General features: G+C 38.1%; 1 protein-coding gene across 3 annotated transcripts; it reads left to right on the top strand.

Annotated features, from left to right (window-relative positions):
* The first annotated feature begins 292 nt into the window (after positions 1-292).
* On the top strand, positions 293-17,032 carry LOC144449869 (uncharacterized). Of its 3 annotated transcripts, XR_013482180.1 has the most exons (11): positions 293-568; positions 2,268-2,531; positions 3,098-3,311; positions 3,948-4,151; positions 4,728-5,078; positions 7,332-7,376; positions 10,265-10,423; positions 11,366-11,499; positions 14,920-15,002; positions 15,270-15,351; positions 16,068-17,032. XR_013482180.1 is itself a non-coding variant. In XM_078140416.1 (9 exons), the coding sequence occupies exons 1-8, from the start codon at positions 560-562 to the stop codon at positions 11,467-11,469; spliced, it is 1,350 nt and encodes a 449-aa protein (XP_077996542.1). In that variant the 5' UTR covers positions 295-559; the 3' UTR covers positions 11,470-11,499; positions 11,962-13,682. The 3 variants fall into 3 exon arrangements, 2 of the variants coding, with proteins under 2 accessions (XP_077996542.1, XP_077996543.1); XM_078140416.1 differs by lacking the exons at positions 14,920-15,002; positions 15,270-15,351; positions 16,068-17,032 and adding an exon at positions 11,962-13,682 and having other exon boundaries at positions 295-568; XM_078140417.1 differs by lacking the exons at positions 7,332-7,376; positions 14,920-15,002; positions 15,270-15,351; positions 16,068-17,032 and adding an exon at positions 11,962-13,682 and having other exon boundaries at positions 295-568.
* The last annotated feature ends 282 nt before the right edge of the window (positions 17,033-17,314 follow it).

Below are 17,314 nucleotides of genomic sequence, written 5' to 3' on the forward strand. Positions count from 1 at the left end.
ATTTGATTTTGGGATCAAAACTTATTAGAAATGCATCATTGTATGGACAGTAAGTGAATTAAATCTCCACTTGATGTAGGAATTTGAAGAAAAAAAATTAATATATTTTGTAATTACTTCATTTTAGCATGTTTTGATCTTATTTGGCACCATTTATTAGTTTCTTGTCAAAAGTACATTTCTCAAATTTCCCGAATTTTCTACGCCCCTGCTTAGAAGACATACAGCAGGTCGATCTATGTGAAATCAGCATGTGATTGGTGGCGCTGTATAGCATAGTTGATCGAGTTGATTAGCTATGCACTGTTGTCTTTTTCAAACAGTTTTTCCCATGAACCCTTTCGTTATTGCCAACCGCATACAAGCATACAAGTAAACTGTTGATGCTTGTCACTGGTCCACATTACGTAACTAGCATTTAAAATCGGTTCAATATCCCATTGTCATCGTTGCAGCACACGGTGCAGTTTGTGAACGGCGTCCGACACCATACACATACAGTGGCCGTGCAGTCTAGGCGTCAAGGTCGAAAGCAGATAAATACGAAATATAACACAAAATGGCGAACGTAAGTAACCCTCAGTTCCCGACACGTTTACCTTTTTCATTTGTAGTTATTAATGTATACCAAATTAGTTTCAACAGACGTGAAAATGATAGTCAAACAGGGTGAAGTCTGTCAGGAAGCCGTTTGCCCACCCTTACATGTACACCATGTGGCCCGCCTTTGTCTACAGTAGGTTGAAATGCAACGTTTACATTTTATACATAATATATGACCCGTTTTACGCACAAAAGATTCAAAAATGAGTACAGTTTCAATATCTTGTCATTTGGGAGTAAAATTATACGTTTGGGTAGATTGTTATGGTTGCAAAAAAAAAACATGTAAATTTCGTTTTGAAATTGCTACATGCATGTGGGGCAATGGCGTGTGTCCATGATTGATTGGCGTCTGTGCGTCGTACCAGCATGTCGAGTGACGCGATTTGCAGGACTTGAAATACATACGTTGTGCATGATGTTATGCATGTTAAATATTATAAATAATTTCTGTACATTTAGCTGTCTCTGATTATTACAATCATATTGGTCCGATTTGGCTTGTACACCGAGTTATGAATATTTAATAAGTTTGTAAAGCGACGCGTCACTAGACCATGGCGTCATTTACGTACGACGGCCATATTTGATTTCATTGTGATATTCTCCTTTCACGAATCCATGCTTCCGTGTCAGTCTTCTGCGGAGGGCGAACATATAACTTGATATTATTCACTTTATGTGTTAATTTGAACATTTCATGTTGACTTCACAAGTATGAAGTATTTTGATGGCTTGCAGACCATGTCTGGAGCCAAGTACAAACGGTGAGGCAAGGGTGGAGTCGGAGAACAAAAGCTGCTCACGTAGTCACGTGACCACTATTACTATACCAGGCCCTGCATCCTCCATTTTTCTCGCTGTTTGTCGCAATTGCAATATTTTTTCTCTTTTGCACCTTCTTCAGAATGTATATTAATAATGAAATAAATACAGAACAAAAAAAGGATGGCTTTACTAGAAATTTAGAAAATTTTATGTTCATTTATGTTGCCATGGATCAGTTTCCACACCTCTTGCCAAAGTGTTGGCATGGTTTCACAGAAGTTTGGTCTTGTAAAATGAAACAATATACATGTAGTTAAAAACTACCTGACTGGTTGCCATGGTATTTGCTGATTTACAGTGTCAAATTGGGAAATTGTACAATGACAATAATTGTATCACAGCTTGGCACAGATGGCTGATTTGATTTCATATTTGGTAAAATAACAACACAGTGTACTTACGGCGCAGATTGGTCAGAAATTTGGTGTTGATGAAGATGGTTTGGGGAATATAGATCGGTTGCCATGGTTTGATTCTCTGGAATTGGCCTGTTCACTGTATATTCCGTTCAATCTCTCATATCTGAATTGATATGCAGATGGACACATCATGGACACAAGTTCACATTAACGAATAGAATGGAACATTGTCCCTCTCGGCTGCAGGTGTTCATGGGTATATCACTTCATTTGAATATACCATGGTGATGAACAAGCAGAGATTTTCAAACTGTATAAACAGCTTGTAGCAATTCTATATTTGTAAGTGTATTAATCAGTCAGGGTCTAGATAGTCTGGAGATAGATATGAGATTGAATGGAACATATCGTAAGCACCATAAACAGGATAATTGTGAGTTAGTTTTTTTTTCAAATGTCATGTTTGTATTTTTACAGGACCCATTAGAGTCGGAGCAGAAAAGGAAATTGTTCATTGGTGGACTTAGTTATGACACGTCGGAAGAATCCCTAAAAAAACACTTTGCTCAGTATGGTGAAATTGTCGACAGTGTCGTCATGAAAGATAATATAACAAGGACATCCAGAGGGTTTGGATTCGTTACTTACAAGCATTCATCCATGGCTGATGCCGTGATGGATAACAGGCCTCACAGGATAGATGGCAGAGAAGTTGAACCAAAGAGGGCGGTATCACGAGAGGTAAGGAATGGAATCACCTTTTTTGCATGCATAGTGCCCTCTAGTGTTGAGTTCAGAGAAGTTGAAGGAGAGGCAAGGAATGGATTATCAATAAAATGACCTTTTGCATGCATAGTGCCCTCTAGTGTTGAGTTCAGAGAAGTTGAAGGAGAGGCAAGGAATGGATTATCAACAAAATGACCTTTTGCATGCATAGTGCCCTCTAGTGTTGAGTTCAGAGAAGTTGAACCAAGCGGGCAATATCATCACGAGAGGTCGGGAATGGAATATCAACAAAATGACCTTTGCATGCATAGTGCCCTCTAGTGTTGAGTTCAGAGTAGTTGAACAAAACGGGCAGTATCATGAGAAGTAAGAAAAGAAAGTGTAGACAAAATGGCCTCGGACTTGATTGACGCAGAGTCTCCCAGATCAAAATGTACATGCTTGTTTGATTCGGAATGGTGCGCGAACATTCTGTCAGGGATAGCCAAGTAGCATGACTGCTTTTGTCGGTTGTAGACGGTCAAATATTGTTTTTTTGCACAGAATCCTCTGAATGTATAAATCTATTATCTATTGTCTAGGAGTCTGCCAACCCTGTTGCTAGGGCGTCAGTCAAGAAAGTCTTCGTCGGTGGCATTAAGGAAGACACAGATGAAAGTCATCTCCGAGAACACTTCGGGTCGTATGGTAAAATTGAAAATATTGAAGTTATGAAGGACAAAGAAACTACGAAGAACCGTGGATTTGCCTTTGTAACTTTCGATGACCATGACACCGTCGACAAATTGGTTATAAGTAAGTGTGTGCTTCCATCTCAGTTCTTACTGTATACACCTAAACTATACATGAGAATGTAGTCTAGAGCTATCCTTTATCAAATCTTTTATATATATTTAATCTCAGATCTTTCAGTCTCTCTAGCTCAATGAAGTTGTGAAAAGTTTGAGATGGAATTTAAAGTTCAGCCAAAGCCACTGTTGTGAATTACATTTATTGATTCATATTTTGTGTTATACGTTGTTGTTGTTAACATTGTTGCCGTTTCTGATGAATTCATTATATAGTCATACGTCATACATAATCAACCAATCAGCACGCCGATAAGGCGACAAATCAAAATTTCTTGTGTGATGTAAGTTTAAGTTACAAGTTGGAGTGTGCGTGCATTCTTGTGTGATGTAAGTTTCAGTTACAAGTTGGAACGCGCGTGCATATAAAGAACAGAGTTCCCAGTGTATTCTACTACTTGCTTGTATTGTCATTTCTATTACTGCTGTTTTCCGAACCCCTTATCTATTGTGAGTCATCCACAACCGTCCACATCGTCATTAACATCATGTCTTTGTTAATCAGTCAATGGTAATATTGACAAGGTATAATGTTGGATGAGAAAAATTTACAAAACAATGGGGTTTTTTTCGGTTTTTTTAGGTGACAAGTTCCACATGATAAATAATCATAGATGCGAAGTAAGGAAAGCCCTACCAAAAAGTGATCTAAAGCTTTTGAACCAAAGGAATATGGGTGGGCCCCAGCAGAGACAAGGAGGAGGTGGTTTCCGTGGACAGGGAGGTTCTAACTTCCATAGAGGAGGAGGAGGAGGCGGTGGTGGTAATTTCAACAGAGGAGGTGGAGGTAAGTTTGTCTTAACACACAAACTCATATCGTATTTTCAGCCACAGTACCTATCTTGTATAGTTGTATAGCTGTCAGCCACAGTACCCATCTTGTATAGTTGTATATCTGTCAGCCACAGTACCCATCTTGTATAGCTGTCAGCCACAGTACCCATCTTGTATAGCTGTCAGCCACAGTACCCATCTTGTATAGTTGTATAGCTGTCAGCCACAGTACCCATCTTGTATAGTGATGAGGTAATGCCATATGATGGCTTAGAGTAAAATACATCAGCATAGGAAGCAGCTGGCATGTCCTACAAGGGTGGCCTGACTGTGTCGACAAGCTGATATAAACTACCAGTGCTGTTTATATGTGAAAGGGCCATAGTCTGCAAGTTTATGATTTCTTGTGTGTACATTGGTTCATGTTGAAATATTTCTTTTGAAACTCAACACTAACATATGATATTAGATTTATTAATTAGTACTGTATGAATCAGAATCGATGTTTTTATCACATGTTGTTACTTGTATGGGGATAGCTCCTAGTTCATATCACATTGTCTTATTAAAAAAATCTGCTCTTTTACAGATTATTACCAAGGTGGTGGTGGTGGTGGCGGTGGCGGCGGTGGTCGTAACTATGGAGGTGGTAACTATGGAGGCGGTAACTATGGAGGCGGCGGTGGTGGAGGCTACAATAACCAGGATAACTTTGGTAACCAGGGCAACCAAGGTGGTGGTGGTGGTGGTGGTGGTTACAATAATTGGGGTAACCAAGGTGGTGGTGGCGGAGGCGGTAACTATGGCAACTATGGTAACCAAGGAGGAGGCGGTGGAAACTATGGTAACCAAGGAGGTGGCGGAGGAGGAGGAGGACAAGGAGGTGGCTACAACGATAACTATGACAACAATTACGGAGGAGGTGGAAACTATAATCAAGGTGAGAAAAATGATTTGCAATTTGTTCTTGAACAGCTCATTTCAGTTTACTGTTTACTGGCTCTGTTTGAGACAATCAACACCAATAAATAAGAAATGGTTTATTCTACACTAAGATAGCAGATCGCAAGTTCTTGCTACATTTTGTCTATTGTGAAATAAACCATTGAAATGTTCTGCAACTAGATACAGACGTGGTTGCCAATGTTTGACATCTGCATTTAATGCCTGCATTGTGGCACAGTAGTACATTCGTTTTAGACGAAATGTAGCAAGAAACTGTGTTCATTTTAATCTTGCTATCTTAAAGTGTAGCACGGTTTCTGTTTGGTTGTATCAAACAGACCATGAACGTACCCTGCAATGGGCTGTATTTAGGCAATGTGTTCACTAAACCCTAGTACAGTTAGGCAATGTTAGATACACACTGGTATAGACAGTGTATGTGTGTTCGCTAAACCCTAGTACAGTTAGGCAATGTTAGATACACACTGGTATAGACAGTGTACGTGTGTTCGTTAAACCCTAGTACAGTTAGGCAATGCATTAGCTACGTACTGTGTATTCACTATACCCTAGTACAGTGGTACATGCTGAAGGGCCAGGCACCAGTTCTTTAGTTCAGGACAAACGTTTGGCAACCAATGCAACTTATCTAAAGCTCTGTAAGATATATTTTTCCGACCTTAATTTTAATCCATATTCAAACTTGATCTTTAGATAATGAAGATTAGACCAGGGGTGTTCACATATTTATCTAAGTCTGATTAAAAACATAACTTATTACACCTAACCTCAGACATACCCTCCCTCCCCTTTACATAAAAGACTAGGGAGTTTTCAGAATAGGGAACTTGCAAACCCGCCATGTTGAATATTGCATCATGGGAAATATGATGATAAATACTAATCAATTAGCATTGTAAACAATAATGTTACATTGTTTGTAACCACAGATGATCAATTCATAGTCGCCCTGAGTGTGAGGTTCATTTTATTGGTAGCTCTAGATTAGATATTATGATAACCACAGATAATCCCATAGTCCTTTGCGTCTGAGCATGCTCAGTCTGGATTGCAAGTTACCTATTGTTTTTCTGTCATGGTTTGAATAACGAATCATAGATTATGAAGGAAGTAAATGAAGACAATTTCAATTGAATAAACTAACACGGAAGACACAGGATGTACCTGTATATCCAATTGCAAATACATCAGTGGTGATAAGACTTGCTTCTTTTTGGAATATTTTTGACCAAAATGCCATAAAATCAAGAAAAATAGGAAGTACATGATGCCCAATACACTGTTATCCACTATAAATTGATAGCTAAAATTGGTACTTTTTATTTGTACTTGTAACTTGCTCCAACTGCAGATGATTTGGTGAAATAAAGAATGACAGTGTTGACATAGATGTTTTAAAATTACTAGTATTGATTTTTATCTTTGTCTCTCTGTTTACTATAATAAGCTGATCAACGACAGATGTTCTATAATCAGCGTCACTTGTAGGTCGTCATCTTACAGCAGATTTGACAAGCCATCAATGGCAGTGTTTATACAGATATTGTTAGATTACTAGAATTGGTTTCCAACTTTGTCTACATTTCCTACAACAGTGACAGACATTGTTGAAGTTACACTAAAACTTATCAGATAATATCAGCAGTAAACACCATGGTGCACACATTTAGTAGTTGCTTTGTCTGGAAATACTAGTCCCATGTATTTGTGAATGATATGGCTGCTATGATCATGTAATTCTACATTGAACATGTACATTTTGTCATAGTTATAATTTGCAGGTATTTACATGGACTCATTCAAAACACAAAATTGATGAGTGTATATCTCTGAAATGAAAGCAAGACTTAGTCGAAGCAGACAACTCCTTCTATACAGTCATTCAGTCAAATGCATAGAGTACTTAGTGTACTATCCAACTGTGATAAGATCATAGATTCTTCATGTACTGCACTGTACACTTCCACAAGTGAAGTAAACTTGGAGACTCGCATTGAGACCAATTCAAGGAATCTAACAATATGTATGCATTTTCGTTTATTTGTCGAAAAAGCTGTAAATGGCAAGATTTTCTCTAGTGTAATCGATATAAATGCAAAGAATTAGTCTTGACACGTTAAAAGTCGTTTGTTGTACAATCAACTATACTAATTTGTAACGGTAAAAGGTCCCATCATGCATTGCTAGATTTTGTGTGTGCCAATATTTTTCACATTTTCCTACTTAGCGAGTGGTCAGACGACAGGAAACCAGACGTACGGCGACTCTAAAAGTGAGTTCTAACAATTTTGACTCTTGTGTAGGAATGACAGTTGAAAACGAGGGTTTTCTGGTCACAAAAAACACAATGTTGGTATTGCCCCAATGTTCATCTCGTTGCCAAGGTGTTATTGAATCCATCTCTAACCCTGCCTAGCTCAATGAGAAATTATGAACCAAAAGTTGTTTATGCAAATAAGTAAACCCCAACTGTTAGAATGATATAAACAATGTACAAGTAGTGTCCTGATATATGACAAATATACCATATTTGGACATTACTGTACCATATTTGGACATTACTGTACCATATTGGACATCACTACCATATTTGGACATTACTGTACCATATTTGGACATTACTGTACCATATTTGGACATTATGTAACTCGCAATAAACACTAACTTGTTATTGGTTAGAATTCTGTGACTGATTAACAAAGATATGATGATAATGACTGCGAGTGGCTTCATTTGAGTTTGAAATTTCATCTCAGGACTACCGGTAGTATATAGGATAAAGTCTAACTCTTAAGACCGTTACTCAACTTTAGAAGAAATCTCGCCATTGTTGACATGAGTTATACGATAGCATTGAAAATCAATTACTGCAAGAAAATGAATGTGTTTGACCCCCGCCCTCCCTCAATTAATGGACTGACCCCCTCCCTCGATTAATGGACTGACCACTCCCTCCCTCCCTCAATTAATAAACTATGTTTTTAGGACTTTGATAACTTGAGAACACCCCTTAGCGGATGATAAATAAGATTATGATGAAAGCTAGTGCTGAATCCATGGTTCTTATAAAGTGGCAGTTCAGACATAATAATTACATAGGATTATTCTTTTGTGAAAGACCAACTTGTTAGCACAACTTAAATCCTCTTTCTCCCAACTTGTACTTAGTTGTGTACAAACAAATACCCCCTAGGGAGAAAGAGGACCAACTTGTACTTGGTTGTGTACAAACAAATACCCCCTAGGGAGAAAGAGGACCAACTTGTACTTAGTTGTGTACAAATAAATACCCCCTACAGAGAAAGAGGACCAACTTGTACTTAAACAAATACCCCCTAGAGAGAAAGAGGACCAACTTGTACTTAGTTGTGTACAAACAAATACCCCCTAGAGAGAAAGAGGACCAACTTGTACTTAGTTGTGTACAAACAAATACCCCCTAGGGAGAAAGAGGACCAACTTGTACTTGGTTGTGTACAAACAAATACCCCCTAGGGAGAAAGAGGACCAACTTGTACTTAGTTGTGTACAAATAAATACCCCCTACAGAGAAAGAGGACCAACTTGTACTTAAACAAATACCCCCTAGAGAGAAAGAGGACCAACTTGTACTTAGTTGTGTACAAACAAATACCCCCTAGAGAGAAAGAGGACCAATTTGTACTTAGTTGTGTACAAACAAATACCCCCTAGAGAGAAAGAGGACCAACTTGTACTTAGTTGTGTACAAACAAATACCCCCTAGAGAGAAAGAGGACCAACTTGTACTTAGTTGTGTACAAACAAATACCCCCTAGAGAGAAAGAGGACCAACTTGTACTTTGTTGTGTACAAACAAATACCCCCTAGAGAGAAAGAGGACCAACTTGTACTTAGTTGTGTACAAACAAATACACCCTAGGGAGAAAGAGGACCAACTTGTACTTAGTTATGTACAAACAAATACCCCCTAGAGAGAAAGAGGACCAACTTGTACTTTGTTGTGTACAAACAAATACCCCCTAGAGAGAAAGAGGACCAACTTGTACTTAGTTGTGTACAAACAAATACACCCTAGGGAGAAAGAGGACCAACTTGTACTTAGTTGTGTACAAACAAATACCCCCTAGAGAGAAAGAGGACCAACTTGTACTTTGTTGTGTACAAACAAATACCCCCTAGAGAGAAAGAGGACCAACTTGTACTTAGTTGTGTACAAACAAATACACCCTAGGGAGAAAGAGGACCAACTTGTACTTAGTTATGTACAAACAAATTCCACCTCAGGAGAAAGAGAGCTAAGTATGAAAGTCAGGTAGTATTGGCATAGTGAAGTGTCTGTCAAAAACCACTTGGCCAGTAAAGATATTAGGCGAGATTGTTACTTTTAGTTTTGTGTTATGAGATTTGTCAAAGGTAAATGAATTGATGAGCATTATGAAATAGGTCTAAAAAAGTTTGTTTTAGTTTTAAAAGCACGTAGTAACCACAATCTCTTTGTCTTGACACTGGCTGTGGTAACTCTTGTCATTTCTTGCAAGGTTTTCCAATAAACACTTAAAGCAAATCCCCCAAAAATGGACACATGTCACATGAAGTAGGACTTTTTTACAAGATTTCAAAGTTGAGTTAGTTACCATGGTGATATTTTATCATTTAAAATCGTATGGAATTTGATAGCAGTAATCAATACAAGTGTACTAAATACAGAAATAAGTCTGACTGGACTTTTCCTTTAAGTTGATAGCAGTAATCAATACAAGTGTACTGAAGGCAGACATAAGTCTGACTGGACTATAGTTGTCAGCCACAGTACCTATCTTGTACAGTTGTCAGCCACAGTACCCATCTTGTATAGTTGTATAGCTGTCAGCCACAGTACCCATCTTGTATAGTTGTATAGCTGTCAGCCACAGTACCCATCTTGTATAGTGATGAGGTAATGCCATATGATGGCTTAGAGTAAAATACATCAGCATAGGAAGCAGCTGGCATGTCCTACAAGGGTGGCCTGACTGTGTCGACAAGCTGATATAAACTACCAGTGTTGTTTATATGTGAAAGGGTCATAGTCTGCAAGATTATGATTTCTTGTGTGTAAATTGGTTCATGTTGAAATATTTCTGACGAAGTCTGACTGGACTTTTCCTTTAAACTCAAACACATTTCTGTTGTGTGTAGGTTATGGTGCCGGAGGAGGAGGTTGCAGCGGCGGCGGTGGTGGCGGTGGTAACTTCGACAACTTTGGATCCAACTATGGCGGTAATCAGTCAAACTATGGACCGTCTAATAACAGAGGTGGATATGGTGGTAATAGACAAACAGGAGGACCTTATGGATGTAAGTAGAAATATGTTGCGCGTTTATAGCTATCAGCCACAGTACCCATCTTGTATAGCTGTCAGCCACAGTACCCATCTTGTATAGTTGTATAGCTGTCAGCCACAGTACCCATCTTGTATAGCTGTCAGCCACAGTACCCATCTTGTATAGTTGTATAGCTGTCAGCCACAGTACCCATCTTGTATAGTTGTATAGCTGTCAGCCACAGTACCCATCTTGTATAGTTGTATAGCTGTCAGCCACAGTACCCATCTTGTATAGCTGTCAGCCACAGTACCCATCTTGTATAGTTGTATAGCTGTCAGCCACAGTACCCATCTTGTATAGTTGTATAGCTGTCAGCCACAGTACCCATCTTGTATAGCTGTCAGCCACAGTACCCATCTTGTATAGTTGTATAGCTGTCAGCCACAGTACCCATCTTGTATAGTTGTATAGCTGTCAGCCACAGTACCCATCTTGTATAGTTGTATAGCTGTCAGCCACAGTACCCATCTTGTATAGTTGTATAGCTGTCAGCCACAGTACCCATCTTGTATAGTTGTATAGCTGTCAGCCACAGTACCCATCTTGTATAGTTGTATAGCTGTCAGCCACAGTACCCATCTTGTATAGTTGTCAGCCACAGTACCCATCTTGTATAGTTGTATAGCTGTCAGCCACAGTACCCATCTTGTATAGTTGTATAGCTGTCAGCCACAGTACCCATCTTGTATAGTTGTATAGCTGTCAGCCACAGTACCCATCTTGTATAGTGATGAGGTAATGCCATATGATGGCTTAGAGTAAAATACATCAGTATAGGAAGCAGCTGGCATGTCCTACAAGGGTGGCCTGACTGTGTCGACAAGCTGATATAATCACTGTCTATGTTTCAAGTAAATATGCAACGGTCTTCAGACATAAAGTTACATTCAATATTTCTCATGTCTTTTACAGCTGGTTATGGAATGTCTGGTGGCGGCAGCGGTGGTGGTGGTGGTGGCGGAGGCGGCGGCGGTGGCGGTAATTATGGCGGCGGCGGTGGAAACCGTAGATTTTAAATGATGATTTGCTGAATCATTGCCCGTAAGGTATGTATTGTACAGAGTAAGTTTTTGTGTTTTTGGCATTTGAAGATATTAAAGTAACTGATTCTATGTTGTCATTTACAAAAGTGAAATTAATCTTGTCATTTTTGAAGAATATTGACTAGATAAAGGAAAACAGTATTTCAGTTTACAAGTATGGAAGTTTTGTGAGCTGATTAGCAGTTTGTTGTCATAGCTAATTAGCATAGTTGGCATACCTAATTAGCATAGTTGAATATCTAGCTAATTAGCATAGTTGATTGCCATAGTTAATTAGCATGACTGTCATAGCTAATTAGCAGTGTTGATTGTCATAGCAAATTAGCATAGTTAATTGTCAGCTAATTAGCAAAGTTGTTTGTCAGCTAATTAGCATAGTTAATTGTCAGCTAATTAGCATAGTTAATTGTTTTGATATGATATACTACCAATAAATAACATGGCTGTGTATTTCTTTGTGTTCAGGACAGAGAAATTGTAGGCTGGTTAGGTAGTCAGTAATACCAGGAATTGATCTCAGATGTGAAAGACCCCCTAGCCTAGTCATAGTTACACCATGTTGACTTCAGATGTGAAAGGACAATAAAAGTGAACAGACTAGGGAGCCTTCTAGTGAAGAAACGCAAGTCAGGTTGAGTAACTAGTGCAGCCGCCAAGTCAGATGTCAGACCTGGAGTTTAGAGACAGCGTTGTCAGTTAGACGTCAGACCTGGAGTTTAGAGACAGCGTTGTCAGTTAGACGTCAGACCTGGAGTTTAGAGACAGCGTTGTCAGTCAGGACTTGAAGATACAAAGTTGGAGATAGACACAGCTGTATTTCTCTGTCGTTGCGTGCATCTTCGGAAAATAATATATTCAGTGAAAAAGTACTTGATTAGTAGTAATTTTATAAAAACAGATTTTTGTGTCATTCAGACTTGGTTACTTATCACTAAGTTAGGGGGGCTGGGGTTTGTATTTAATAGATTTCGAACTTTTGTACTCTCGCCATCTTGTTTTTATGGAAAGCTTGGTTTTTTGTAGTGTTATTTTCGTCGTATGTTAGTCATTATTTTTGTCACAAATAAATAACTATTAGTCGGTCAGGGCCTTGTCTTACTTTGTCAAAAACGTGTATCTCCCAGTTAGTGCCTAGTTTTGCATTCTCTGATCTAGTCTTATTTTGTCATACTTAAGCAAGTGTATTAATCAGTTAGGGCCTATAGTGCTTTAACACAAATGAGAACAAATGTATAAATCGGTTAGGGTCTGTGTGTGTTTTTAGTCAGCAAGGCTCTGAATGAACTCTGTGATAATGAAATGAAGTAAAATATCATGTGACCAGATTTAGTGATTGATTTTAAGTCAGATTATCTATCTATTAAACTTAATCTTTTAAACCCGTACATTCTGTCGTCGCCTGGCTGGATTTCTTCTGTGGAGTTGAGGGTATGCTACTTACCATCGACTTCCACTTCTAGTCAAATATTGCAATCAGTAGCGGCCATATTGGATTTGTCACAAATGTTGCAATCAGTAGCGGCCATATTGGATTTGTCACAAATATTGCAATCAGTAGCGGCCATATTGGATTTGTCACAAATATTGCAATCAGTAGCGGCCATATTGGATTTGTCACAAATGTTGCAATCAGTAGCGGCCATATTGGATTTGTCACAAAAACCTAAACATATTTTATTTTTATCAGATAATCTACAACATACTCATAATCTTCAGGAAGAAATTTGATATGACTGATATAAAACAAAAGTCTATGTTTATGATTCAGCCACCATCTCTAATAATAATGTCAAAGTTCAAAGAAGTGAGACACTAATATGGCTGCCACTGACGGCGATATGTTATGGGGTCAATGCATTTGCCAGATAAATTTGACCTCCCTTCAAAAATGTGGAGGGAAAGGAACCACAAACCTTGAATTTCCTGTATAGTAGAACTATATATATAAAATGTCATAACACTTGTAGGGTGGTAACATTGCAGGTATTATAAGAAAGCACATGTTTACAGTACGTACTAAAAAAACACTACTTTGAAAGAATGGTAAAAGCAAAAAAAAAGAATGTTTTTTTGCAGTCCCCTCCTGTAGAGCTAGCGCCACAATGTATGTAGTGCTGTAGGCATGATGAATGTTTGTCCCTGAATGGGGGGAGGGGTGTATGGATGTATGTATTTATGTATGAGTGTGTGTGTGTGCATCTGTATGTATGCATGCATATATATGTATGTGTGTGTGTACGTATGTCTGTCTGTGTGTGTGTGTGTGTGTGTGTAGATTGGGCATCCTACAGAGTATTCACTTATTGATGAGTTGAGGATTATGATAAATTGCTAGAGGAGGTAATAGCAAAAATGCAACTGACCAATGGCTAATGAGAACAGTTAAGCCTTGCTAGACAAGTCTGAAATTAATTGCAAAACCAAGTGTAAATCCAACAACTGACCAATGGCTAGAGAGATAGTACAGCTTACTTTAGGATAGTCAATGAAGTGATTGGCTCTAGAGAGGTACCTTGGTGTCACATGGAAGGTGCAGTAACCAATGGCTAGTGACAATACTAGAACAGATAAATATTGAAGTAAAATCTATGTATGGTTCATGGTTGGCCAAAGTGTAGTACAGGCTTACTGGAGTGAATGGCAAGACAGACACAGAGATAGACCAAACTGGCTAGTGACTGAGCTAGGAGTTAGAACACTGTAGATGGCGGGAAATGTGGCCAGAGAAAACAGTTAAAGACATACTGGAATGAATGGTAATAAATAGTTAAAGAACAAATGACCAATGGCTAGCGAGATGATTTGAACAGGTGTATATTGGAGTATAGTGTGGCCAATAGACCACTCTAGATATCAGGGAGCCTGGATGACAATACGCTAGTACAGACTAACTGGAATGAATGGTTATAGACAGTTATAGACCAAATGACCAGTGGCTAGCGAGATGATTTGAACAGGTGTATATTGGAGTATAGTGTGGCCAATAGACCACTGTAGATGTCAGGGAGCCTGGATGATAGTACACTAGTACAGACTAACTGGAGTGAATGGTTATAGACAGTTATAGACCAAATGACCAGTGGCTAGCGAGATGATTTGAACAGGTATATTGGAGTATAGTACAAGAATAGACAGAAGACCACAGCTCAGTAAAATAGATGAGTATATAGTAGTTATAGGCAGCTGGGCAGGAAGACTACATATATGGCAATAGATGACTATAGACCATCTATTCTGGTATACAATCAGGTAGAGTAACTGAAGCAGTTCTAGTGAGTATAGACATTCTATTCTATTTTGTTCAATTTTAGTTTTTGTGAGGTTTAGAGAGATACTCTGAAACAATAGAGATTGAAGATTGCATGCAAATCAAAAAATTGCATTTTATCAGTCAAAGTTAAACAGGTCTTTCTTTTCCCGCAGTTTTTGGAGTGATTGGTTATGGATAACTTGCATTAAGGAATGTGAGTGAATTTCTTTGGTAAATAGAGTTGCCATCTGTAAAGGTAAGTAACTTGGATGTAATTTGCATAAAATGTAATATGACAACCAGTTTTGTCAAGATAGGTACTGATGTTATGACTGGTTCAGACCAGTTAGATCAAATCCAGTGTATTTTAAGAACCAGTTCATACCAGTTCAAACCAGTTTGTAAATTTACTGATGCATTTCGACAATTTATAAATCAGCATATAAGAAACTGACAGATTTTGTTGTCAAAAAATGCATTTTATCAGTCAATGTTAAACAGATTTAAATTTCTTTCCATACAGCGCTTGGAGTGATTGATCATGGATAATTTGCCTTAAGAAATGTGAGTGATTCCTGTGGTACATGAAGTTGACATATGTGTAGGTAAGTAACTTGATAATTTGTGTTTATTTATCCATTATTTGTTCACTGGCTCTGTTTGAATACAACACACAGAAACCAATATTACACTGCATATCTATTCTCGCAAACCAGAGCTGTTATATCTTCCACAACACTTCGAAATAACGTGCGGTGGCACGTTTTTGACGGTGACATACATATACAAGAGGCTGTGGTTTGCGACGATGTGCATATCCCACACTTGGAAGATAGCAAGATCGTAATTTCTTGCTACATTTTGTCTGAATGAAATAAACCACTGAATGTACGACAACTAGACGCAGACAAGCAGGCAACAAAGTTTTAATATCAGCATGGTGTCATGGTAGTTTATTTCATTTAGACGAAATGTAGCAAACAAGCTATACATTCAATCTTGCAATCTTAAAGTGTAACATGTCCAGTTTCTTGTTGGTTTCTGCACAGTCAGTGAACAGTAATGTGCAATGTGCTGTAAGTACTTCCTATATTAGCTTACTGGTAGAGACTTCAAGGACTAGGACCACCACTATGCTATTACTATCCTAACTGACGTTTTGATTTTGAATTTCAAAATTGCACCAATCAAACTCTGCCAATAGCATGATTGACATGTCAACAGCCAATCACATTTCCTTTGTGTAGTATGTATCTAGACCCCCTAAGACAATATTTATTGCATAGTCCTCCCTAAACTTGTGTTTATTATTGTTTTGCAGGAGCTCCAAGCAGAACAGAGTTGCGGAGAATGTGGAAAGTACAACTATAATATACAAACATCCTGTGAACAGCGCCCCTATAGATAACACAGCAAATCTTTGGATTCACATTGTGTACAGACCTTCTCAGTGAACAGCGCCATCTGTGGACAGCATGCTGTATATCTTCAACATATATACCTTTCCTAAATGGACCGTTCTTTCGGGATAGTGTGCTGTATTTCTTCATCAGACTTTGTGTTTATCTAGAACTTTCCAGCAAACAGCGCCCTCAGTGGTGAAGATTTCAGGATTTCAGCACATGCAGTACATACAACTAAGATCGGATTTTGCACAAGAAGTTATCAAATGAACTTTGAACTCATTTTGTCTACAACAAGATCTCCATGCATGACATCAATGAGAACTGTGATATTTAGTTTACACATTCCAGACTAGCAGTTGATTAGAGTGGGGGGGGGGGGGGATGCTGCCCTCTGTGTATGTTTAGATTATTTAAGATTACAACCAGTGAGACGAGTGTTTACAAATGTTATTGATTTATGTTGATGCCATATTTCCCATGATGCACTATTCAAGATGGCATGTTTATGGAATTGTCATCTACATGTTGATCATTTTATCATTTTACTTGCGATATATTGAAAAGTTAACAAATGGGTGTATTCTCAAGGAAACTGAACAATTTCGACTTTAAAAAAATAATGTCACTAGAAATTTCACTCTTTGAAAAAAATTATTCAGGCGGTCTTACATTGTTTATTGTAGTCACCCTTTAATGACTTGGTTTCTGTAACTCAATGACTAAGAATTATGCCCTATATATTAGGCTATCTGACTTAATGTATTCTTAGAGAAATGTTGAACACTTTTAATATTTAAAAGACTTGTTACTTACGTAAACTTTTTTATCAGACAATATTTTTAACTACAATTTTATCTTGTGAATATTAATGTCTACTTGTGGTAGATTTGTTACTATTAGACATTTCTATAGTTTGTCAGTTAGTAAAATAAAATTAATGTAACTTCAATTTCATTGTTGTGTGATCTATGTATGGAAATATTATTGTGTCAGTGCATTAAGGTTATATCTGTAGTGAAGTAACAGATATGACTTTATTGCACTGAGGTGATGATATACTAAGCAATAAACCACCCCCTGGGGATGGTATACCAAGAGGTTTTGACCAGTGAACGTAATATATGCATGAGCCACAGCGAGTGCATATATTGAGTTCACTGGT

This window comes from Glandiceps talaboti, chromosome 19 (assembly GCF_964340395.1).
Source record: "Glandiceps talaboti chromosome 19, keGlaTala1.1, whole genome shotgun sequence".
In the NCBI taxonomy this organism is placed as follows: Eukaryota; Metazoa; Hemichordata; class Enteropneusta; family Spengelidae; genus Glandiceps; species Glandiceps talaboti.